The sequence below is a fragment of the Rhamphochromis longiceps genome, linkage group LG14 (assembly GCF_057381845.1).
Source record: "Rhamphochromis longiceps isolate RC_006_pf linkage group LG14, R_longiceps_female_GT1.1, whole genome shotgun sequence".
NCBI classification, from domain to species: Eukaryota; Metazoa; Chordata; class Actinopteri; order Cichliformes; family Cichlidae; genus Rhamphochromis; species Rhamphochromis longiceps.
In genome coordinates this window covers 31,940,530-31,966,542 of record NC_140570.1, presented here as the reverse complement: position 1 = coordinate 31,966,542, position 26,013 = coordinate 31,940,530, and the positions used below count along the sequence as shown (strand labels likewise).

The window sequence follows — 26,013 nt, the reverse complement described above, 5'->3', positions numbered from 1 at the left end:
CACATACACATGCACACGCTTGTGCAATAAAGAGTGATCCACACGCACACACACATACACGCTGATGCAATGAAGAATGCTTTGCTTATGCTGATATGCAAAATGCTGCACACAAACATCCCAATGCATAATTATTATGAGGAGCCATTGATTACTTAGAATGTGTTATATGTCACCTAGAAGGCATTTATGTAGATTTTAGGAATAAGGTCTAAAACGGTTTGGTTATGAAAACAATGTCTGTGCGTGATGTCTGTTTATGGCTCAAGGCCTTGACTGAATTCTTTGCTGTGCTTCACACAGCCCTGATGAGGAACAGTGGCACAGAGTGAAAATGATGAATTAATAGTGTAAGTTTAGGTCGGAGTACGGCATTTTCTGTGATTGAGTTTTAATTCAAGGAGGAACAAAAGGTGTTACGGCACCTGAGGTTCTCATTCCCACACAATATTGTCCCGGCAGGAAGCAAAATGTTCCTGTGAATTTCTGGTTGATTGTTTGGTTTTGTTTAGCGCTAGCTTGATTTTATCAGTGAGCTTTGGCTTGTGTTCTTTCTCGTAAGCGAGAGAGGGATAGTTTTATGCTTGGACATGTCTGCAACGGGCCCTAGTTTGTGTTATTTTAGTAGTATTTAGTTGGTTATGTCTGTTTTCGTTTTTGTTACAGTGCACTGGAGAAAAAACATCTGAGAGGTGTGATCCACCGGTGGTGATATGTTGATATTTTGTGAGTTCATGATTTAACAATCAGCTTTTTAAACAAGGCCTGAAAGATTGAAATTTAAAGCGCTATAAAATATTATTACTGTAAACAGTTGCAAAGTGTGCTTCTCCATGATTGTAATTGGCTTGGGAGAAATTCACTTATAGGGAACACTGATCTAAAAGGATTGCACCGAGTCAATCCGGCCCAAAAAACAACAAGGAATTGTTTTCCTTTAAAATGATGACGTCAACTTGCTGGTGATGGATGCTCGAATAGGTTGCGCGTGAGACTCCATAATCAGCAACATCTGGTATGAATGTGTATGGAGGTATGCATGCGAATGGACTGTGATGGACTGACGACTAAAAGTTTTGACTGACTTGATACTGAGACAATGACTGCACCCACTTTAGGATTAGTAAATGCCAATAAACAATTCACCCAGCCGACAAGAGAAGGGTGGATGCTTCGCTTTGTTTTGTTTTGTTTTTTCAGGAGCAGGAGGATAAGAGAGACTGGAGGAGGAGACTCTAGCTTCACATAAGTATGAACTGCAGACTTAACACTGTGGTTGCTGATTTTGAGTTACTGATGTTTGCATTAAGAAAACTGTGCTATAGTAGCTGTGTTTTGATCTGAACAATACCCTCCTTATATCATTGGGAATGCCAAATGCTACAGTGGAGAAGACTTTTGATACCACTCATGACTGGAATATGTTATTATTAACCATAGCAGGCCACTGTAAAAAAGTCAATTAAATTTTATAGAGGAAAATCGCCAAAATTAAACAATACCTATGAATGACTGGCCACATTCAGAATAGAGATATGCAATAATAAACATTGGTCCACATGATTTAGGTTCTCACTTGAAATAGTAAGTTATTAAATGTAGAATATAATCGACAGGGACATCTGATAGGATGTGGTACTGCAAAAGAAAAAGAGCAAAGTAAATAAAGAAAATATTGTGTTTAGTTTGGATAAATTCAAATTAAAATGTACCATTACACTCAGAGGATCAATATGGAATAAAACATATGCAAAATTTGTAGGAAGTACATGACTGGTAACTGTTCTGTCCTGAGCGTTTGTTTCCAGAGCACCCACTTGACCACACCAACAGTTTCTCGCCACCGAGGAGGGGTACTTGCAAAAAGAATAGAATAAAAATCTGAGTTTAACAAAACATTTTAAATGTAAATATCAAGCTTACCTTTCTTTTTCCATGAAATATGCTTGTGGGCACGCCAGCCATTTTGAAAAGGTGGGCAAAACAATTGGCAAGGCCACACCCCCACACATGTGATATAATTTTAAAGGTACTGTTGCCCTCTCTAAGAAACATCAGGACTTAGAGGAGTGGCAAGTAGAGTATGCGAGCTACAAGCAAAAACTAAAATGTGTACTACAATGTGCAAAAATGAAATACTGGGTCATCAGGGGGTCATGAGGGACATTTATAAAACTAAAAGTCCCACTAACCTTAAAGTGCACTTGAAAAGCTCACACAAGAAGGTTAACCTAGCTTACCTAGAAGACCTCATCAGGGGGAGCACACTCCCCCTCCTTGAAGAGCTCACCCACTCAACCCGCATCCCCAGAAAACAGCTAACCCCAGATAAGGCAGCGTGATGTATCCCGAGACAACAGGACTGGGACATCTAAATAAAGGTGTGAAACAATCGCCTTCAAAAGGTTATCAATTCACTTGAACCAAAATTAGGACCACTCGGTGCGGCAAGAGTTAATAGTTATTAGTCTCAACACCCAAGGATAACCAGAAGAGCATGACTGATATGATGGAACTGGGATTTTGTTACACTTAATTTTTGCAAAACACAAATAAAACTAAATTGAAACTAAGGATTTTCAGAAAATAAAAACTACACTAAACTAGCAAAGAATTGGTAAAAACTAATTAAAACTGATATAAAATTGAAAATCTGAAGTCGAAGCTAAATAAAAATAAAAACTGATGAAAATTGCAAAACTATTACAACCCTGGTGCAGAGATTGGCAAATCTGACCAGGAAACGTTATAAAATGGATTGTCAGGATAGTCAGCGTTAAAGCCACTTTTGACAGTCCATACTAGGATGGCATTGGACATCTTCGGGGCAGAAAAGGGTTGGTGTGACCAAGGTGTGGTTTGGCTTGTTGTATGTACATTTCAAAATGTTACAGCTCTGGATGGACCAGTTACCAGGGCATGGAAGGATGACAGACTTTATTACATGAGGAGAAGGGACATTTTCGGGATCGAAGATCCTCAGGGATGACAAGGCTGGAGCAACGGTACTCGAGAGAAGAATTTCTGATACTTTCTGAGATAGGATGTCACTAACCTTCTCTTTTAATTGTCTAGCTCCAATGAATTGACACATGGGAGTGTGTCAAAAAGGGGGAGTTGAGTCCGAACATCAAACAATGGTTTTATGAACATCTTATGACGTTATTTCTGTGTTTAATAATTTAGCTATGGTAAAACTTAAGCTTATAATGTGTTAGACTTAGAAAGGGTTCACTAATTTTTGATTTCTTTTACACACACATAGATTATGATTAGAATAGGTCCTGAACATAATATTTTAAACCAAATTTGAATCATTAGAACAACAATGGATAACAATATTAGATTATCAAGGCTAGGGAGAGAGGTGGTTTGGTTTTCTGTCTCTTGCAGAGAAAGGAACAGACACCAGACGGGGACCCGGAGATGTGAGGACCCTTCACAGCAGGGACAGATGTAGGGACAGCCGAGACAGCAACTGGGGTCAAGTGTCATGACGTTTGGGCTCCTGGAGAAGATGGATCCCACAGACACAGCAATAACCATGAAGGGGTTGGCGAAAACCAGGAACACCAGACCAACGAGGTTCGAGAGGCTCTTGGCAAAAAGGGGGACACGCCGGTGAACCCAAAACACACAGATCCTTGGTTGAAATCGGGGCGGAATAATCCCCAGAACTGTGCAATGACTAAAGGGTGGTCTAACCCCGGAGGTCGAAGAAAGAAGCTGAGAATCACCCAACTGGAAGACACTGGTAGCTGCAGCAATAAAAATAAAGGTTAAAAGCTCCTTAGACAGAGGTTCTAGTCTAAGTACATTTGAAAGGTATAAGGGGGCATTAAAAAGGGAGTGGAAAACTGGAGCACCAAAATAAAGCTGTGGGAGAATTGGGGAGTGATGGGAGAGTCATCTGTAACTGCTGTTATGGTTGTAAATCTAACTTTGCTTGCATCTGAACTGCGTGAACACAGAGGTCATCCCCCATATGGTCCACCCGTTAAAGGGGGACAGAGGGCCTCAGGATCAAGAAAACCTGGACCTTGCAACGCTGAAGTGCTTGTTATTAGTGATCTCTTTAATGAGAGATCAAAAGAGGGTATTGTGATATTATTCTGTTATTATATGTTACCTTATATATGTAATCAAAGTAGTTGAATTAGAATACTGCTGTAGATCACATTATACCCTTTAATATAGAGTGTGTGAGCTGTATGTAGTGTAGTTCTCATTATACTTTTGAGTTAACAGAACATATTCACATATTAGTTCATTAGATAAATGTGCATCACTCTGTATCCTTGATCTGCTGGGAATGTGTTACACTGTTTTCTTGACATGCTTAAGTGTTGAATCATGAAGAGAAGGTTGTAAGCAGGAGACTCTGTGTCTAAAGACAGGGGAGATAGATAGACCACATTCCACACCCCCACCTTACAGAAAGCAGAGAAACAACTGCCGAGGTCATAACTTAGGCGCTGTAACAGAGAAAGAATGTGATGTTTTGGCTTTTACGACTAGCTGGGGGCCACTAGAGACTATAAAAAGCTGAGCAACCCGTCACCATTTTGAGACATGTGCCTGACCCTCTGGTAGCATCTCTCCCGTCCGGACGTTGTAATGCTCTAACTGTTGAATTGTATGGAAATAAATGATTGTTGATTGAGCATTTATACACCGAGTATTGTCCTTCCTTCAGCCCAAAGATTCAAAGAACTGCGTGTTTTCAACACCTCTGACAGTGGACTCATCTCTGTGCTTGTCCTGCTAGACCTCAGTGCAGCGTTCGATACTGTTGACCATAATATCCTATTAGAGCGATTAGAGCATGCTGTAGGTATTACAGGTACTGTGCTGCAGTGGTTTGTATCATATCTATCTAATAGACTCCAATTTGTACATGTAAATGGGGAGTCCTCTTCACACACTGAGGTTAATTATGGAGTTCCACAGGGTTCAGTGCTAGGACCAATTCTGTTTACATTATCCATGCTTCTCTCAGGCAGTATCATTAGAAGACATAGCATAAATTTCACTGCTATGCAGATAACACCCAGCTCTATCTGTCCATGAAGCCAGATAACACACACCAATTAGTTAAACTGCAGGACTGTCTTAAAGACATAAAGACCTGGATGGCTGCTAACTTTCTGCTTCTTAATTCAGATCAAACTGAGGTTATTGTACTCGGCCCTGAAAATCTTAGAAATATGGTATCTAAGCAGATTCTTACTCTGGATGGCATTACCTTGGCCTCCAGTAACGCTGTGAGGAACCTTGGAATCATTTTTGACCAGGACATGTCCTTCAACGCACATATTAAACAAATATGTAAGACTGCGTTCTTCGATTTGCGCAACATCTTCTCTAAAGTTAGAAATATCCTGTCTCAGAGTGACGCTGAAAAACTAGTTCATGCATTTATTACTTCCAGGCTGGACTACTGTAATTCATTCTTATCAGGATGTCCAAAAAACTCGCTGAAAAGCCTTCAGTTAATCCAAAATGCTGCAGCAAGAGTACTGACAGGGTCTAGAAAGAGAGAGCATATTTCTCCTGTTTTGGCTTCCCTTCATTGGCTTCCTGTTAAATCCAGAATTGAATTCAAAATCCTGCTCCTCACATACAAGGTCTTAAATAATCAGGCCCCATCTTATCTTAATGACCTTGTAGTACCATGTCACCCTATTAGAGTACTTCACTCTCGCACTGCAGGCTTACTTGTTGTTCCTAGAGTATTTAAAAGTAGAATGGGAGGGAGAGCCTTCAGTTTACAGGCCCCTCTTCCGTGGAACCAGCTTCCAGTTTGGATTCGGGAGACAGACACTATCTCTACTTTTAAGATTAGGCTTAAAACTTTCCTTTTTGCTGAAGCATATAGTTAGGGATGGATCAGGTGACCCTGAATCCTCCCTTAGTTATGCTGCAATAGACGTAGGCTGCTGGGGGATTCCCATGATGCATTGAGTTTTTCCTTTCCAGTCACCTTTCTCACTCACTATGTATTAATAGACCTTTCTGCATTGAATCATATCTGTTATTAACCTCTGTCTCTCTTCCACAGCATGTCTTTTATCCTGTCTTCCTTCTTTCACCCCAACCGGTCGCAGCAGATGGCCGCCCCTCCCTGAGCCTGGTTCTGCAGGAGGTTTCTTCCTGTTAAAAGGGAGTTTTTCCTTCCCACTGTCGCCAAAGTGCTTGCTCATAGGGGGTCATATGATTGTTGGGTTTTTCTCTGTATTTATGAAGCGCCTTGAGGCGACTTTTGTTGTGATTTGGCGCTATATAAATAAAATTGAATTGAATTGAATTGAGCCTCCTAGGGCAAAGCAGTCCTTTTAGAAGCAGCATGGTAACAAGTGGTAATGGGATAGTCCAGAATGTCATCACAAAATACAGTCTTTGGGTTAGATTTATGGCGAACGGTCTCTGGCTTATGGTGAGGTGAAAGAAAAAAGTCCATTTTGGTCACCGACTGATACTGCTGCTCCAAACGGGAAGAGCAATGGCAGCGTGAGCTGTAAGAAGTAAGAAGCACAAAGTCCTATTTATTGTCCTATTTATTGATAGCAATGATGTCACTGAAAATAAAAGCTTATTTTTTGTGTTTGTTGTATAGACTTTAGAAAGCATGAAATATAAGAAAAATAAATGGCTTATGCAATGATGAAGAGCGGATTGAGATGTCCTGATTCTGCATGAGCTATCTATTGAAAGCTATTGAAATTACAGAACAGGTATCACCAGACAATGTTCAGTTGTTCATATGAAAACTGTGCAACCTTAAATGGTGACTGCCCATAAGTAAAACTTGCCATATTTGAAGATGAAAATGTTTGTACTCTTTTTTATACACATTTCTTTTCATATTTTCGTATGAAAATTCATATTTCTCCTTTTGGTAACTTTCATTTTGTTATCTGTTCCTACCCCAGCTGAGCTTGTTATTTAAGAAACATTTTTATCTGAGCTGGTCAAAGTAGTTGAATCAATAAAAAGATCCCATTTTTCTTCACATCTTATCTTTATCTTTGTTTAAAAGTTCCCTTCAGTCCATGTGTGCTCACTATAATAATTCTCGCACTGTTATCTGGTCAATTCCCTACTGTTTTAAGAATGTTGTCATTCACCCACTTACAAAAAACAAAACAAAACAAAACAAACATTTAAAACAACTAAACAAAACAATGTAACCTTTTCTTCTCAGGCATTCCAGAATTTAATGACAAACATTATTTTGGTTCAAAATAACACAGTAATTACTTCATAAATTGTTAGTGTCAAACAGTGTCGCTCACAAACAACAACAAATAATCATGATAAAGAATCAGTGAGAGAAGTTGCCTGTTCACTACTTGAATCGTAAGCTCTTTGAGCTGTCAGTGCATTTAATCCAAAACTCAAATGTGCCACAGTGAATTGGAACATTTTGTGTTTCAAAATTTTGTTGTGTAAGAAAATAATTTTCAGTCTACTTTTTAAATACCACTGTAAGTGTAATGATTTACAGGTTGATTCTTCTCACATAAATAGGACTCAAAAGTTCACAAATCTGACCAGGAAAAAGTTTAAAAAATGCATATGAATATTCCAACATTTCTGCCCATTTTAAAAATAAGTGTACTCACAGTTCACAAGACTCTAACGAGCTGTGTTAGCCTTTCTAAGTATCTTAAAAATCTTACTTTTAATTTCCTTTGTCCTAAGAAAATACACAAAAGGATTTACAAGAGATGGACCGAGGATGGTGCCAATTGATAAACCTTGGCGTTCTTCAAGAGTTAATACCACACCAAACCTGGTCAAAATAGCATGGATAAAAATGGGACAGTATAAACATATTACACAAATCAGGTGACTCACAAGAGTGCTTCCCATTTTCATTCTGTCATTATTTGATGATAATTTCACAAAAAACAAGATCACACAGTATGAAAGACAAATGAAAACGAATGTGAAAAATAACAGAAAAAATAACCTACTGGCACCTTCATTGAAATATTTCTCTGGGTCAACACAAAGGGTTCGTAATACAGCAGCAGCGTCACAGAAAGTGTACCTAAGCCTCAAGGTGCAGTGAGGGAGAGGGACAACTGTTGCTGGTAAAGGAGCCACAAAACCAGAGGCAACAATCCACAGAATGTATGTAAGTACCATTATACGTGTATTTGTTAAATAACTATGGTACCGAAGAGGATAAATTATAGCTATTAATCGATCAAATGCCATAATTGTTAAAGAAAACATCTCCATTGTTGATCCCAGCTGGAAAACACACATTTGAATTAAACACTCCACATATGATATGGTATTAACACCAGCAAGAAGAACCCCGATCATTGTTGGAGTGGCACTAGAGGTATACAGTATGTCAACAACAGCAAGATTGCAAATCAGAAGATACATTGGTTTATGTAACTGCTTGTCAGAAACAATGAAGAGGATATTGACCAAACTGCCAGTAACAGCTAGTAAATAAGTTATCAGCATAACCACACCAACTGCTACAGGCCTTTTGACTGTGTCAAAGCCACCTATAATAAAATGTGTTAGTTTGGTTGACGCATTCTGTAAAGACATATTAAAAAAAATTAAATTACAATAAGTTTCAAATTGGAGTTGATAAAGTAAAAAGACAAAAATAAAAAACACCTCTCAAAGCAAAAGGTGGTTAAAGATATTGCAAAGCTTTAGTAGCAGTAGACAGTGGTTAAGAACAAAAAAATAATAACCCAGCTAAACAGACAGTTTGGCTTTGAACACAAAGCACCTGTGCTTTCGCATTTTAAGCCTCACAAGAACCGTACATTCTCACTCTGCACTCCCGTCATCCAGTGACACTGCATTGTGGCATAGACAATTTTCTATTTACATATCCGCAGAGATTCAAATTCAAATTCAAATTTTTTATTTGTCACGTACACAGTCGTACGATATGCAGTGAAATGCTTAGACAACTGCTCGTGACCTAAAGAAGAAGAAGAAAAAAAAAAGGAAAGGGCTATGAATAAGATAGGAAATAAATATGAAAAATTAAAGTGTAAATTTAACTAGGAAGGAATAAAATATAAAAAATTAAGGTTAAAAATGAAATAACTGTACAACACAAATTAGAATGAAGGGTAAATTTAACTGGGAAAGAATATGATAAAGTATATAAATTAAAGTTGAAAATAAAATAACTGTACAACAAAATACACAATACACAGTATAGAACTATATAAGAATGTATGAAGAAATATAAATAATTAAATAAATATATATATATATTTACACACACACACACACACACACACACACACACACACAATAACAGCAGCTGTACAAGTATTAACTGGAAATGAAGAATATAGTGACCAGTGTTGTGCAATCCACATTATGTCTTGTGCAGTGTAAATATGCTTAAAGTGATTTAAGTGATAACAATGCCCAGAATGTCCAGTGTGTGTGTAAGAACTATATGTGTGAGTCAGTACTGTGTGGTGGTGTGATTGAGAGACCGTATCGCCTGCGGGAAGAAGTTCCTCCTAAGTCTCTCTGTGTTGGTCTTCAGGGAGCGGAATCGCTTTCCTGACCTCAGCAGAGAGAACAGTCCGTTGTTGGGATGGCTGAGGTCCTTCACGATCTTCCTGGCCTTGGTCCAGCACCGCCTGCTGTAGATTGAGTGCAGGTCAGGGAGCTCGGAGCGGATGGTGCGCTCAGCTGACCGCACAACCCTCTGTAGAGCTTGTCTGTCCTGCATGGTGCTGTTCCCGAACCAGGTTAAGATGTTTCCCGCCAGGATGCTCTCTATGGTGCACGAGTAAAAGTTCCTGAGCACCTTGGAGGGCAGTTGGAAGTCTCTCAAGCGTCTGAGGTGGTAGAGACGCTGACGGGCCTTTTTCACCACAGTGTTGATGTGACAGGACCATGACAGGTCCTGCGTGATGTGAACTCCGAGGTATTTGAAGCTGTCCACTCTCTCCACTGGGCACTCGTTGATGACAGGGGTCTGGTAGTTCCTCTCCTGCTTAGTGCTGAAGTCCACTATCAGCTCCTTTGTCTTACTGACGTTTAGAAGGAGGTTGTTCCTCTGGCACCAGTTCTCCAGATTCCTAATCTCCTTCAGGTAGGTCGTCTCGTTGTTATCAGAGGTCAGGCCCACCACGACGGTGTCGTCAGCAAACTTGATGATGGTGGTGGAGCTGGTAGTGGCCACGCAGTCATATGTGTACAGGGAGTACAGCAGGGGGCTCAGAACACACCCCTGGGGGGCTCCAGTGCTGAGAGTGGTGGAGACTGAGACATGTCCGCCCATCCTTATTGCCTGTGGTCTGCCAGTTAGGAAGTTGGAGATCCACTGACACATAGATGAGCTGAGTCCCAGATGCTCCAGCTTGGTGGTGAGTGTGGAGGGAATTATGGTATTAAATGCAGAGCTGTAGTCTATGAAGAGCATTTTAACATAATTCCCCCTTCTAGTGTCCAAGTGAGTGAGTGATGTGTGGAGGAGATGAGAGATGGCATCGTCTGTGGAACGATTTGGATGGTAAGCAAACTGTAGTGGGTCCAGTGTGTCTGGTAGTGAAGAAATGATGAAGTCTCTGACCAGGCGTTCAAAGCACTTCATCACTACTGAGGTGAGGGCTACAGGGCGATAGTCAGTGAGAGAAGCAGGGTGGGGTTTCTTCGGGACAGGAACAATGATGGACTCTTTGAAGCATGTGGAGATCACCGACTGAGATAAAGAGATGTTGAATATCTCAGTGAACACAGGAGCTAGCTGGTATGCGCAGTCTCTGAGGATACGACCTGGGATGCCGTCTGGTCCTGCTGCTTTCCTGGTGTTCACTCTCTTGAAGGCTCTCCTAACTTCATGCTCGGAGATGACGAGCACGTTTCCGGTGCTGGCAGTATCTTCCTGTCTGCAGCCGTTAGCGCCGCTAGCACTAGCATTGTTGGAGTCCTTAGCTGCAGCCTCGAAGCGAGCATAGAAAGTGTTCAGCTCGTCTGCCAGAGTCACGGCCGCGTTCGTCATACCGGTCGTTGGTGCTTTATAGTCCGTTATTGTCCTTAGTCCCCGCCATAGGCTCCTAGAGTCACTCAGTTGGAGTTGTGACTCTAGTTTCCTCCCGTAGCGCTGCTTCGCCTCTTTCACCGCCCTCCGCACGTTATATGACGCGGCTTTGTACGGGTCCATGTCCCCCGTCGTGAGTCCCATGTTGTAGGCAGCGGTGCGGGATCTCAGAGCGTCGCGGATGGTTTTATCCACCCACGGCTTCTGGTTGGGAAACGTTGTGATAGTCTTTGTCTCCACGGTATCATCCGCTAGTTTCCCGATGAATCCCACAACCGCTTCCGTAAACACGTTGACATCATCATCGGAGCTGTTTCTGAACATGCCCCAGTCTGCGTCATCGAGTGCGTCCTTTAACGCGGCCACCGATTGATCAGTCCAGCGCGCGATCTTCCTCTGAACCGGAACTTCCTGTTTTAGCCTTTGTTTGTATTTTGGCATGAGGAAGATGGCGGCGTGATCGTATTTGCCAAAAGGAGGGCGGGATTGTGCCTTGTAGCCATCCTTGACCGTAGTGTAGCAGTGGTCCAGTGTCCTTTCACCTCTGGTGGGGCAGGTGATGTGTTGATAAAAGTTCGGCGCTGCACGTTTGAGGTTGGCACTATTAAAGTCCCCCGTCACAATAAGCGCAGCGTCCCGGTGTTGTGTCTGGTGCTGTGTGAGTGCCTCATGCAGCTCGCATAAGGCGGTGACCGTGTCCGCTTGTGGTGGAATATAAACGGCACTTACAATGACCGATGTAAATTCCCGAGGTAGATAAAAAGGACGACACATGATGGACAGTAGTTCCAGATTTGGTGTGCAGGAGCGTGTGAGAGGAACAACGTTCGCACTGTTGCACCAGTTGTTGTTCACCATTAAACACACGCCGCCTCCCCTTGACTTCCCCGAGTCCCGTGTCCTGTCCATGCGGTGAACCGAGAAGAACTCGGCCGTCTGGATGGCATGGTCCGGCACCGCTGGGTTCAGCCATGTCTCGGTGAAGCAGAGGAGATTGCAGTCCCGAATGTCTCTCTGGAACTTTATCCTGGCCCTGAGGTCATCAAGCTTGTTCTCCAGTGACTGGACGTTGGCGAGCAGGATGCTAGGCAGAGGTGTGCGGTGTGCACGAGCTCTCAGCCTGTTCCTAACGCCGGCTCGCTTCCCTCTAGGCCGCCGCCGCCGCTTCCCTTTTTTCTCCCTCAAGATCTCACTCGGCCAGCTCGGATCCGGAGTTAAAAACTTCGAATTGTGAGTACATTGTATTCCAATAGAAACAAGAGTGTCACTGTCATAAATAATGTACCCAATGGTGATGATTTTGCCTATTTAGAGACGCTGAAAACTAACTTAAAAAACAAAGACAAAGAAAAAGTGGTCGGAGCAGTCGTGACGGCAGCCGACCTCACCGGCGCCAGATTGCAGAACCATGCTCCCATCCACCCAAGGGTAGGATGAGGATGGCTGGATACTTTAATTTACTTTTACTTTGGCTCTTTAGAGTTGCTATAACACAGAAGCTATCACCACAAGGAAATTGCACCTTTGAAAATATTAACTTAACTAATGGCAATTATTAAAACTGACAGTAGATCCATCACGGCTGAAGCAACGACAAAATAACAAATAGTTTTGTACTTGATTAAGATTAACTACATTCTATGTATGATCTATGATCCAAGATGGCGCGGCCACGTCCAGACGCCTTCCTGACCGCGCCGCTCCGACTATCCACTTTTCTTGTTTTTTACTTATTTTTTGCTCTGGTTTACATCCCAAAATCCTCTAGTCTTATAGTATACGACAGCGGATCACTTGTAAACATCGGTGCCAAGGTTGCACATCTAATCTTGGACACTTTTAAACCCGACCCTTCCTGGCCGCCAGAGATTCTACGCGGCGCGGAGAACAACAAAGGACAGGCCGCTCATCCGAGGCGCAGAACAAAGAAGCGCCGGGGAAAACGCGCTGGTATTAGGAACAGACTGAGACAGCAGGCGCATCGCGCACCACTGCCCAGTATCCTACTGGCCAATGTACAATCCATAGAGAACAAGCTCGATGACCTAAGAGCAAGGGTCACCTTCCAACGTGACATGAGGGACTGCAACATTCTGTGCTTCACGGAGACATGGCTGTCCCCCACCGTGCCGGACCAGGCCGTAACTCCGTCGGATTCATTCTTTGTGCTCCGCGCGGACAGAACGGCAGAGTCGAACAAAACCAAAGGTGGAGGAGTGTGTTTCATGGTAAACAGAAAGTGGTGTGATGCCAGGAGCATTTCTACTCTCTCCAGCGGCTGCTCGCCACATCTGGAGTTCCTGAGCATTAAGTGCCGCCCTTTCTATCTGCCCCGTGAGTTCACCTCAGTCATCACCACGGCGGTCTACATCCCACCCCAAGCGGACACAGGTATGGCTTTGTCCGAATTACATGATGTGCTGAGCTCGCTTCAAAACAAGGACCCGGGCGCAGCCCTCATTGTAGCAGGAGACTTTAACAAAGCGAACCTCAGAAAAGTCATGCCAAACTTTTACCAGCATGTCTCGTGTCCAACTAGAGGGGATCGGATTTTGGATCACTGCTACACGCCATACAAGCAGGGCTACAAAGCTGTCTCACACCCGGCTTTTGGGAAGTCTGACCACAACGCCATCTTCCTCATTCCCCAGTATAAACAAAGCATACGGAGGGAAGACGTGACCACGAAGGAAGTAAAACGGTGGACTGCCCAATCAGAAGCTACGCTACAGGACGCACTCAACGACGTAGACTGGGACATGTTCAGAGCATGCGCAGTCGACATCAACGAGTTTACGGAAGTAGCAGTATGCTTCGTCAATATGCTAGCGGAGGAGATTATCCCCACTGCGAGAGTCACCACATTCCCAAACCAGAAACCGTGGATGGACAGATCGATCCGCACTGCAGTAAACGCCAGGACCGCCTCCTACAACGCGGGTCTCGCCACTGGCGATATGAGCGCCTACAAAGCGGCCTCATACGGCGTGCGGCGCGCGGTGAGAGATGCCAAACGCAGGTACCGGGAACGTGTGGAGTCCCGCTTCCACCAGGGCGACACACGGAGTATGTGGCACGGACTACGCACCATTACGGATTACAAAGCCAGGGACACTGCGCCGATCAACGCCGACTCTGCATTCACCAACGAGCTGAATTGGTTCTACGCCCGTTTCGAGGTTAGCCAGGCGGCTAATGCTATCTACCGCCTGACTACCGAGGACAGTGACGTCATCAGCGAGAGACCGGTGACCAGCATCGCGGAGCATGACGTCCGAGCGGCACTGAGGAGAGTGAACACAAGGAAAGCGGCGGGGCCAGACGGCATCACCGGCCGTCTGCTGCGCTGCTGTGCTGACCAGCTAGCAGGTGTGTTCACTTACATCTTCAACGAGTCCCTGGCGAAGTCTGTGGTCCCCACATGCTTCAAAAGATCCACCATCATCCCTGTGCCCAAGAACAGCAAACCCTCATCCCTGAACGATTACCGGCCAGTTGCACTGACCTCGGTAGTAATGAAGGTGTTTGAGAGGCTGCTGAAGAACATCATCTCCTCCGCCATCCCAGACACCACAGATCCGCTGCAGTTCGCCTACAGATCCAACAGATCCACAGAGGATGCCATCGCCCATGTCCTACACACCACTCTCAGCCACGTGGACAAGAAACAGGGTAACTATGTGCGAATGCTGTTTGTTGATTACAGTTCAGCGTTTAACACAATAGTGCCCTGCAGACTGTTCACAAAGCTGAGGGATCTGGGACTTAACAGCCGTCTGTGTGCATGGGTGTTGGACTTCCTCACTGGCAGAACTCAGGTGGTGAGGGTGGGCAGGTGCTTCTCCAACAGCATCACCATCAACACAGGAGCACCTCAGGGATGTGTCCTCTCGCCACTGCTCTACTCCCTCTACACTTCAGACTGTGTGGCCACCCATGGCTCCAACACCATTGTGAAGTTTGCTGACGACACAGTGGTGTTGGGTGCCATCTCCAACAACGATGAGGCGGCCTACATGGATGAAGTGAAGAATCTGGCATCGTGGTGCCAGGACAACCACCTCCAGCTGAACGTCAGCAAGACCAAGGAGCTGGTGGTGGACTTCAGAAGGGGTCAGCACAGAGACTACAAGCCCATTATCATCAATGGAGCTCCAGTGGAGATGGTGCAGTCCTTCAAGTATCTTGGTGTCCACATCTCCTCAGACCTGACATGGGCTGCCCACATTCAGGTCCAGACCAAAAAGGCTAGGCAGCGCCTGTATCACCTACGACAACTGAGGAAGTTCAGGGTCTCTCCAAAGATCCTCAGGATTTTCTATACAGGCGCTGTGGAGAGCATCCTCACACAGAACATGACATCGTGGTTCGGGAACAGCTGTGTGAAGGACCAAAAAGCTCTCCAGAGAGTGATCCGTACAGCAGAACGCTGCTGCAGGATTGCTCTCCCCCCGCTTCAGGACACCTACACCAGGAGATGCCGGACTAGAGCAGCGCAGATACTGAAGGACCCGTCCCATCCTGGCAACAAACTGTTCCAACTTCTGCAATCTGGTAGAAGGTAGAAGGTGTGTGTGTGTGTGTGTGTGTGTGTGTGTGTGTGTGTGTGTGTGTGTGTGTGTGTGTGTGTGTGTGTCTGTGTGTGTGTGTTCTGTAACACAATCTTGATGCGCTCAGGGTAGGCCCAGCAGAAGATGTTCGTTGAGGGCCTGGCCTTGGAACTGGAAAGAACAGTTAAACACAAGGCAATCTTTGCCATTGTGGCTAACAAGGGGGTGAGGGATGTACCATGACTCATCTGTTTGAACAACCTCAGAGGCGGACACCTTAACCACCGAACCGGCCTGGACCAACTTCTCTATCTCCGCCCAGTAGATCTTAGCTCGTTCTGGATCTTTCTGGAGCCTTCTCTCCACGCTTCTCAAACTGGGAACAACAGCGTTAGGGCTAGCTTTAAGGTGTGGCATGTTCTGGCGGCGAAGGAGTGGGGTGGCATAGCGTTGGATGCCCTCGAGTTCTACACGAACTGTCTTCTGCTCTAGCAGGCTAACTGCATAGTTATCCTCTCTTGAACGGGTAACCACCTTGCCTTCTGGCACTGGGATGACATCTACCTACCATAACTTCTCTACATGTTTGAGTAGCTCACTCACCTGGGGAGGAATAGCAGTTGTGAAGAGGCACTGTTGTGGCAGCGAAGAGGAACCGATAAGGCTGGAGGGACCCTGTAGTGTCCACCCTAACCTGGTGCGCATAGCAGCGGGACCACCCGGTGGACCAAGATGGACAGCTTCAGTTGCAGTGATGAGCTGTGGGTGGTCACTGCCAATGAGAAGGAGAGGTTTGACCTTCTTGAAGGCCTGGAGAGGCAGGCCTCTGAGGTGTCTCTACTTCCGCTGCAAGGACTCCACATCATCCAAAACTATGTGAGTGCTCAAAGTCTTGCCATTATGGTGAAGGATGACTGGGACAACCTTTAACAGGACTTGGCCGCTCTCTGTAGGACGATCGAGGTACAGGACGCCCGTAGGATTCTCACCTCGTGGGGGAGCAGACACTGGGCCATGTGTCTTTAAGGGCTTAGAATTCACGTCGTGAAGGACCTGCAGATGACGACCCTGACACAGGCTGCAGGGTTTCTTGAGGGTACACTGTGCTGCCTGATGGGAGCGAGCGCAATGCCAGCACCTCTTGTTGGTCTTTATCCAGTCTGTGAGCTGTTCGCGACTCAGCTTGATGACCTCCTGACACTGACTCAGGTGATGGGCACGGTTATCGCAAAAGGCACAGTAGGGCTGCTGCCTAGCTTTGTTTGGAGTGGTACCTAGTGACCTGGGTGAGCTCTCTACACTGTGAAGAACCGCAACAGAGCGCTTGCTTGGTCTGACATCAGGCTTCTCTCTGGTGATCGTTGGCGTGGGCAAGCCGTCATAGTCCTGACACCAGGATTCGTACTTTAACCAGGTAGCCAGGTCGTCCAGGGTGTAAGCCTGACCAGAATGGTTGTACATGCACCAACGGAAATCAGCTCTTTGCTCTGAAGGAAGCTCACTAAGAAGTCGAGCCACATGGGAGCCACACTGGAGTTCGACCTCCCCATCAGGGCCTAAAGTCTTCAGCATGCCCACGAGCGACTGGATGTGAAGAGAGAATCGCTCGAATGCGGCTGCATCCCCTCGGCGGATGTCAGGTGAGTCCATGACAGCAGCAGTTCTCCTCAGGGCAAGCTGGTGAGGCTGCCCAAGCCTGTCGTTAAGAGTATTCATGGTGTCACTGAAGGGCGTGGCAGAATGGAGGTAAGCGTCCGCTATCAACTTTGCTTCCTCCAGGTGTAGGTGATCTAACAAGACTTGGTACCTGAAGAGCTCTGAACTCTCCGGGGGCAATAAGTTCTCTAGCGCCATCTTTAGACGAGCAAATTCCCCAGGATTACGGCGTGTGAGCTTGGGAATGCTCGGACGAGGCCCCCTGTAGGTCAAATCTGGGGCCACTGCTAAGCCGGGGGTCTGTACATCTGTGAGGGCCAGAAAGGAGTAGATGAGGATGGAGGTGGAACTGGCAGTGGTTGCAATGGAGGGGGGTGTGCTCTCGGAGGCGGCGCTGGAGGGTAGGTGGTCCTTGGCTGAGGAGACGTGAACCCTGGCTTAGATTCATGTGGGGGGATGATCTGACTCTTCTGTGCAGCCATAGACTCCCTCTTCAGATCCTGCAGCTCTTTCATCATTGTATCGATGCGGTCCTCAACTGGACCCTGGCTGGAGACAGACGCCTCCTTGAATTCAACAGGAGGTGGTGGTGGAGGCCAGTCCTCTTCCTCTTCAGCAGGGGGTGGCTGGAGATGAACAACAGGGGCTCTGTGCGGTGGACTGAGCTGCAGACTCTCTGCACGGTCCAGCAGCTGCAGCAAACTAGTATGAAGGGCCTGGAAATCAGCCAGCCCGGCTCTCATCTGGTCATGGGACTGCTGGAACAGGAACCTTTCACCTTGTATATCTTCTAACTTTGCTCTCAATGGTGTGACATGGCTGTGTGAGCGGTCATCAGAGGGGTCAGACGGAGGATGGTGGGAAGAACGGGTGTCGCCTCCTGTCTCACTTTCCTCCTGGTAACCTGCACCAAGCCCGGGGAAGTCAGTCTCATAAGCTTCATAGCGGAGGGGGCGACGTATATTACGCCGTGGGCGTGCACCAAGGACTGAGAAATTCTGAATATCATCCATCTTGTTAGGGTAGAAGCAGCTTACCTCCGGCTCGAAGGACCATTAATGTTGGGTAGATAACTTGGACTGGGAGGACTACCACTACTACTACTGGGAGCCGCTACCACTCCCCGGAGTGTCGGCCAGAACACTGCTCAAGGCCCGGATGAATGTTCAGAAGGGAGACAATGAAGACACCGAGGATAGTGCAGACTTTTGTATTGACTTTACACAGTTGAAGGTAACAGGGATTGTCAGAGGAGCAGGTATTGCATACAGGCTTAGGTGCGTGGGCATGTGTATGTGTATGTGTGTGTGTGTGTTCTGTTGCTCATTAACGCACACTTCTCACGGAATGACAACTTCTCTGCTGGTAATCTGGAGCAGAAAAGCTCAGGTGCCTTGCCCACGTTTCTCCCTGCCCATAGTCTCTCTCATACAAAGCGGTGGGGTGACCTCTAATGGCCACTCTAAAAAACTACAGGTGAACTAACAACTGAACGGAATAAAACTGTAACCTTTTGTACAATCTAATTTGATTAAACTTTTTTTAATTTCAATTTTTATTTTATTTTTTTAATCATAAATATGACATACAATTAGCAGGACAGTCGGCAATACCCTGTTAATAGGAACTACAATCGCCTTCCACCTCTCATTCATGTGCGTCCTATGGCTCTGCAAGTCCCACGGTTCATGCCTCTGTCTCAGTGTTAAGTCTGTGTCTCTGTGTTATACTTCTTGTTTCTTTGACAGTCTGTTTTTTTCATTGTATCCTGCTTCGCTTCCTTTGTCTTGTTAGGTCTGATCACTCCCAGCTGTGCTTACACAGGGGAGAAAAGTAGTGATATTTCCTATGTAAAGTACTTTTGAGCGATTGGATGTGATTGCTACTGCTTATCATGTCCAGGATGGTGGACAGTTCTTGACCGAAGTCCACATGATGTCATATGAAAAACTTCTATGCCAACCCCTATATGAACTGTGATTGGATGAGACCAATGAAAACGTAGCATTCTTTTGATACTTAAAGTGTTTACCCTAAGCTGTTTGGGTTTGGGTTGTGCTTTTTTCTTAACAAATGTGTCCAGCTGATAAAGATTTAAAATATATTTGAAAGGCTATTGCTTGAGGCTGAGGTGTTGTTGTTGTTTTACTTCTTTAACTAAATTTTGAAACATCTCCTAATTTAAAAAGTTGTTGAGTATGTTGTTACAGAATGCTTCAATCACAGTGAAACACTTTATTATAGGTGGTTTTGACACTGTCAAAAGACCTGTAGCAGTTGGTGTGGTTATGCTGATAATCTATATACTAGCTATTTTTGCCAATACAGTAAACATCCTCTTCATTATTTTTGACAAGAGATTACATAAACCAATGTATCTTCTGGTTTGCAACCTTGCTGTTGTTGATATAATGTACACTTCCAGTGCCACTCCAACAATGATTGGGGTTCTCCTTGCTGATGTTAAAACCATATACGTGGACTGCTTAATTCAAATGTGTGTTTTCCACTTAGCAATGGTGATGGAACGGTTTGCTCTAGCAATTATGGCATTCGATCGATTAATTGCTATAATTTTTCCTTTTCATTACCACAGTTATTTGACAAATACACGTACTGTTGTTCTTACATATATCTTATGGATTATTGGATGTGGTACTGTTGTCTTGTTTCCTGCAACAGTTATCCCTCTCCCTCATTGCACCTTGAAGCTTAAGTACACTTTCTGTGATTATGCTGCCATAATGCGAACCACTTGTGTCAATGTTGATGAGTATTTCAACCAAAGTGCCATTTGGTCATTTTTTATTTTATTTTTCACTTTCACTTTCATTTGTATTTCATACTGTGGAATCTTATTTTGTGTGAAATTATCTTCAAATAATGACAAAAAGAAAATGGGCAGCACTGTTGTGAGTCATGCAATTTGTGTAACATGCTTTTACTCTCCTATATTCATTATTGTCATCTTGACTAGAGTTGGCGTGGTATTATCTCTTGACGAACGTCAGGGTTTATTGATAGGAAACATTCTCGGTCCATCTCTTGTAAATCCTTTTGTGTATTGTCTTAGAACAACAGAAATTAAAAATAAGATGGTTAAGATATTCAAAAAGATTCTTAGACTCTTGTGAGCTGAGTGTGCTTTTCTATTATAATAATTACTATACATGTTTTGTCTTTTTCCCCACTGAAGTTTTGTGAATATTATATATGTAAATGGTTGTAAAACATCTTCCACTTCATCACATCTGATTTTATTTGTTTTTTATTGTGAGTTTATACTAGCATCCTAACAACTCTAAAAATGGCTGTTTTGTATGTGTGTGTTCTAAATCATACTTTTTTTCCCCCTTAATCAACAGAAGCTAATCATTATGAATAATTGCTTTCAACCTCAGAAAATATTGCTTTGTGGAACAGCTCTTAAGTTTTGTTTAACTACATGTTAAATGAACACAAGCATTTGATATCTGAAAACAGCACATCTTTCATTCTCTTTCAAGAAATATTCAAATGACTAATTGATAGGTTATTATTTATTTGTTTTTATTGGGGTTTAAATTGATCCATTCCTTGACTGTCTTAAGACAAATGAGATTAAGAATTTTTTTTTTTTTTACAATTAAACTAGCTAGAGTTTTGTGGAGTGTAGGCATGGTTTTTTTTTTGTGCAAAATGACATTAAAAAATATTTATCAATTCTTAATTGTATTCTCTTGTCGAGTTTATTTGAGTATAACTCTAACCCACCTTGTAAATCATTGTTTTGATGGTTACTGATGGTTACTGTAGTGGCTATATTAATTTTCTACTTTCTTTCTACTTTCTTTCCACATCGTGGGTGCCGCAGCCTGCCACTGAAGGAGCTGCTCAGTGCTGTCAGAGTCTCCTGCATGAGGTGGGAGATGTTGTCCAATAGGGATGACACCTTAGCCGCCATTCTCCTGTCACTCACCACCTCCACTGGGTCCAGAGGGCATCCTAGAACAGAGCTGGCCCTTCGGATCAGCCTGTTCAGTCTCTTCCTGTCCCCAGCAGAGATGTGGCCACCCCAGCAGACCACACCATAAAAGATGGCTGAGGCCACCACAGAGTCATAGAAGGTCTTCAGGAGTGGGCCCTCTACTCCAAATGATCCGAGTCTCCGCAGCAGGTACATCCTGCTCTGCTCTTTCCTGTAGAGGGCTTCTGAATTATGAGTCCAGTCCAGTTTATTGTTCAGATGAACACCAAGGTACCTGTAGTTGTCCACAGCCTCGATGTCCATACCTTGGATGTTCAGTGGTTGCAGTGGAGGATGTTTGTGCCTGCGGAAGTCTACCACCAGCTCCTTGGTTTTACTAGTGTTGATCTGAAGGTAGTTTAGCTGGCACCAGTCCACAAAGTCTTGGGTCAGTTCTCTGTACTCCTTGTCATCCCCATCAGTGATGAGGCCGACTATTGCGGAGTCATCAGAGAACTTCTGCAGGAAGCACTGGGTGGAGTTGTAGGAGAAGTCTGCAGTGTAGATGGTGAAGAGGAACGGAGCCAGAACCGTTCCCTGTGGGCCCCCGTGCTGCAGACGACCTTGTCCGACACACAGCCCTGAGTTCTCACATACTGTGGTCGGTCAGTGAGGTAGTCCAGAATCCAGTGAGGTAGTCCAGAATCCATGTCCAGAATCCACTCCTGAGTTCTCCAGCTTGTCCTTCAGGACCGTGGGAAGAATGGTGTTGAAGGCACTGGAGAAATCAAAGAACATCATTCTCACAGTGCTTCCAGCGGTCTCCAGGTGAGAGAGGGAACGATGTAAGAGGTGGATGACGGCATCATCCGCTCCAATGCCAGGTTGGTAGGCAAACTGAAGTGAGTCCAGTGATGAGCTCACCAGTCGCCGAAGCTGAGCTAGGGCCAGCCGCTCCAGGGTCTTCATCAGGTGGGATGTCAGAATCACTGGCCACTGGCAGTTGAGGTCCTTGGGGCGTGAAGTCTTTGGCACTGGTACAACACAGGAGGTTTTCCAGAGTATTTTGGAAAACCAGTATTGGTCTTTCACGTGGAATTCCAATAAAATTGATTCATGTTTGTGGCTGTAATGTGACAAAATGTGGGAAAGTTCAAGGGGGCCGAATGCTTTTGCAAACCACTGTATATGTGACACATTGTGGTTAATTGGGTGAATAGATTTATATTTGTCCAACCAACTATATAACATTCTTTTACATTTTCTTTCTTTTTGTATTTCTGGGCACTGATTTTCCCTCATTCATACCAAGGCATTATGTGTTACATGTGAATCATTTCTTAACTGTTTATTCTATATTTGTCATTGGGCTGTCCTAAAAATGCCCTGAAAAGTCTTCAGTTCTATATCACCACTGTAAGATTCGGGAGAGGCACCATTTAAAGGATTTTTAAAAAAATACTTTCCAGTGTGTTTGGTGTTTAACATTTATTTTGAAATGTTGCCTCCTCTCCTGTTTATTTTAGTTATTTTCACCCGGAATAATCTATAAAATCTACAAGAATATCTTCAACTAACAACTGTATTGTACCTTTTTGTCACTCTGCTTTGGCAGTCAGCATTCTCTGTGAAATCTTCAATTCAACTGAATACCATCCCTGATACCATTAAGTATTCCAGCTTTTATACCACCTTTAAAACAGATTAAAATATGATATTTAAAAGTAGAATAGGAGGGAGACCCTTCAGCTTTCAAACCCCTCTTCTGTGGAACCACCCCCTGGGGGCTTCCCATGATGAGTGTTTTTTCTTAACTCACCTTTTTCGCTGACCATGTGTTTATATACCACTACACATTTAATCACGAGTTGTTATTAATATCTAGCTCTCTGCAACAGTGTGTCTTTTGTTTTGTCTTCCTCTAATCTGAGATTGTATGTTTCACTGAAACTTTTCAAAGTATTTCTGACATGTTAAAACAACTGCTGGGGACCCAGAGTTAAACAGCTCCAACTACTTGAGGATCTGGGCATAGACACAGTTGTCACAAGTGAATGGGCCAAGTTTGAGACCCTTGTCAGTCTATTTGAACCCTTTACCATTTATGCAGAAAGCCTTCAGAATGACAGCCAGCCAGTCTCACAAGTAGTGCTGTCTGTTCAACCTTGAGGCACATAAACTGATTAATCGGTTTAGCAATCTGTTAGTTGAAGTGCTGCTTTTTGAGAGTAAGAGAGTAACATTTGCTGATATTCTTAATCGTGATTTTACGTAATTTGATGTTGCACAATCTAGAGCCTGGCTGTTGGACTTAAATGTTTCACTGATTCTTCAATAATCAGATAAAATGTTGCTGATAAGAGCAGGACAGCCCTTGGTACAGACTCCCAGTCCATCCTCATCCCTCCATTGGAGGGGATGACATCAAATATCTGAAATCTCTGGTGATATGTAAATACAAAAATTGCCAAGCCCTATGTCTAGTGTGAGTGGATGAATGAGCTGCCAACTGAAAACTTGTGGGCCTTTAAATACCAAAGTCTACACTTTGCCTGGTTAACCCACAGCTGTTTGGGTGTGCCACAGTTATTTCTTCATAACAATTTTATATGGCTGGTAAAGACTTATATTTATATATTTATATATTTAACCTCTTTCTTTCCTTGAAAAAGTTCCTTATTTTTTTGTAACTCCAAAGCTTACATATTACATTTTTTTTCTTTTTCTTTTTTCTGAAACATATTTTACCACATTTTTCCTTTGAGACAAGTTGTTTCTGTCTTTTCTGCCTTAACAACCGCAATTTAAGATTTTGATGAATATGTCATTACCAAATGCTTCGATCAAAGTAACACACTTTATTATAGGTGGATTTGACACAGTTAAAAGACCTATTGCTGTTGGTGTGGTTATGCTGATAACCTATCTACTTGCTGTTATTGCCAATGTGCTAAATATTCTCTTCATCATTTTTGACAAGAGATTGCATAAACCAATGTATATTCTGATTTGTAACCTTGCTGTTGTTGATATACTGTACTGCTGCAGTACCACTCCCACAATGATTGGGGTTCTACTTGCTGGTGTTAATACCATATCCTATGTTGAGTGTTTCATTCAAATGTCTGTTTTCCACTTAGTAGGAGTGATGGAGTTGTTTGCTTTAGCAATTATGGCATTTGATAGATTAATTGCTTTTTCTTTTCCTTTTCAGTACCACAGTTATTTAACAAATACACGTACTCTTGTTACATACATTCTGTGGGTTGTTGCCTCTGGTTTTGTTGCTGTTATGCCGGTAACTGCAGCTACGCTTCCTTACTGTACCTCAAGGATGAAGTACGCTTTCTGTGACTATGCTGCTGTAATACGTACCACTTGTGTTGATCCTAATTACTATTTCAATTTAGTCTCAGTCATGATGTTTTTTCTTTTATTTTTCACTTTTTCTTTCATTGGCCTTTCATATTTTGTGATTGCATTCTTAATGAAATTTTCATCAAATAGAGATAAAAAGAAAATGGCAAGCACCTGTGTGAGTCACTTGATTGTAGTAACATGTTATTATTCTCCTTTATTTGTTCTCATTGTCTTCACCAGAGTGGGTGTGGTATTAACACTTGAGGAACGTCAGGGTTTATTGATTGGGACCATCCTTAGTCCATCTCTTGTAAATCCTGTTGTGTACTGTTTCAGGACAAAGGAAATTAAAAATAAGATCTTTAAGATATTCACAAAAAAGGCTGACATACTCAACTAGATTCTTATGAACTGTGACTGTACAAATAAAAGATGCATAATTTTTTAGTCCAAATACTGTGCTGAAATGATGACATTACTATTTTGACTGTCTCTAAGAATATCTCCCCCTCATTAAACAACCAATTATGCAAAGAAAACAAAGGTTAAAAAATACATTTTTGTGCTGTGTTTGGAAGTCTTAAACTTTCTATGCACCTTTTTGGCTGAAGAATTGTAAACTCTTATTATTTTTGTAACTATCATAACAATATTTACTATTAGCTGTTAATAACAAGTGGTAGGGATATTAAAAGTAGCAAAAAAAAAAAAAAAAAAAAAACCAAAGCCACACACACAAACAATAAAAACACTACAATGCACATAAAACTGCATTAATTGCAAATTGCATAGAAATCAAAGTATAAGTAAATATCCAACAGAAAAATGTTTTTCATTAGTGTTACATGGATTAAGTTTACTGCTGCAAATGTTTAAACTTGAGCTCATTCTAAATATGTCATATTCTGTTGAATCTACAGTAATACATTATTTTATGTAAAAATCATATGTTTGTAGTTTGGCTGTTAATGAGCTCTAATGCAAAGGCCTACATCTAGGCCTAGGGCTTTAATATACACAAAAAAAAAGTATATTAAATATCTTCATAAAATAAAATAAAAACCAGAGCTGAATAATAATTGGCAATTGACAAAGCATCAATAACTTTTTAATTCATTTTCTTTTATGATTTCTTACCTCTATTTATATATATAACTATTTTCCTAGTATGCAATCTGATATTTGATAAAATATTAACTTCATCAGGTTTTTTTTTCAAAATGAACAGCACTGTAATTTATATTTAAACTTTTCTTTTAAATCAAGAAAATATATTAAATAATGTACAAATGGCTTAAAACATATTATGTTTCATGTAAAATTGACGTTAATAATATTTTTGCACCAAGGATGGTTAAACTTGTTGGACTTTGATTTTTTGTGATTAATATACTCAGTCTTATGTGAAAAGTATTTTGTTTCATCGTCAAACACTTACATGATTATAT

General features: G+C 43.0%; 1 protein-coding gene and 2 long non-coding RNA genes across 3 annotated transcripts in view; 2 read left to right on the top strand and 1 right to left on the bottom strand.

Moving 5' to 3' along the window:
* Positions 1-26,013, top strand: part of LOC146654426 (uncharacterized) — a 419,743-nt gene that overhangs the window by 133,958 nt on the left and 259,772 nt on the right. The window lies entirely within an intron of this gene.
* The window catches only part of LOC146654429 (uncharacterized), a 283,469-nt gene that overhangs the window by 171,509 nt on the left and 85,947 nt on the right, over positions 1-26,013 (bottom strand). The window lies entirely within an intron of this gene.
* Positions 24,117-24,965, top strand: LOC146654437 (uncharacterized). The gene is made up of 2 exons (XM_085380565.1): positions 24,117-24,241; positions 24,806-24,965. The coding sequence occupies exons 1-2, from the start codon at positions 24,117-24,119 to the stop codon at positions 24,963-24,965; spliced, it is 285 nt and encodes a 94-aa protein (XP_085236691.1).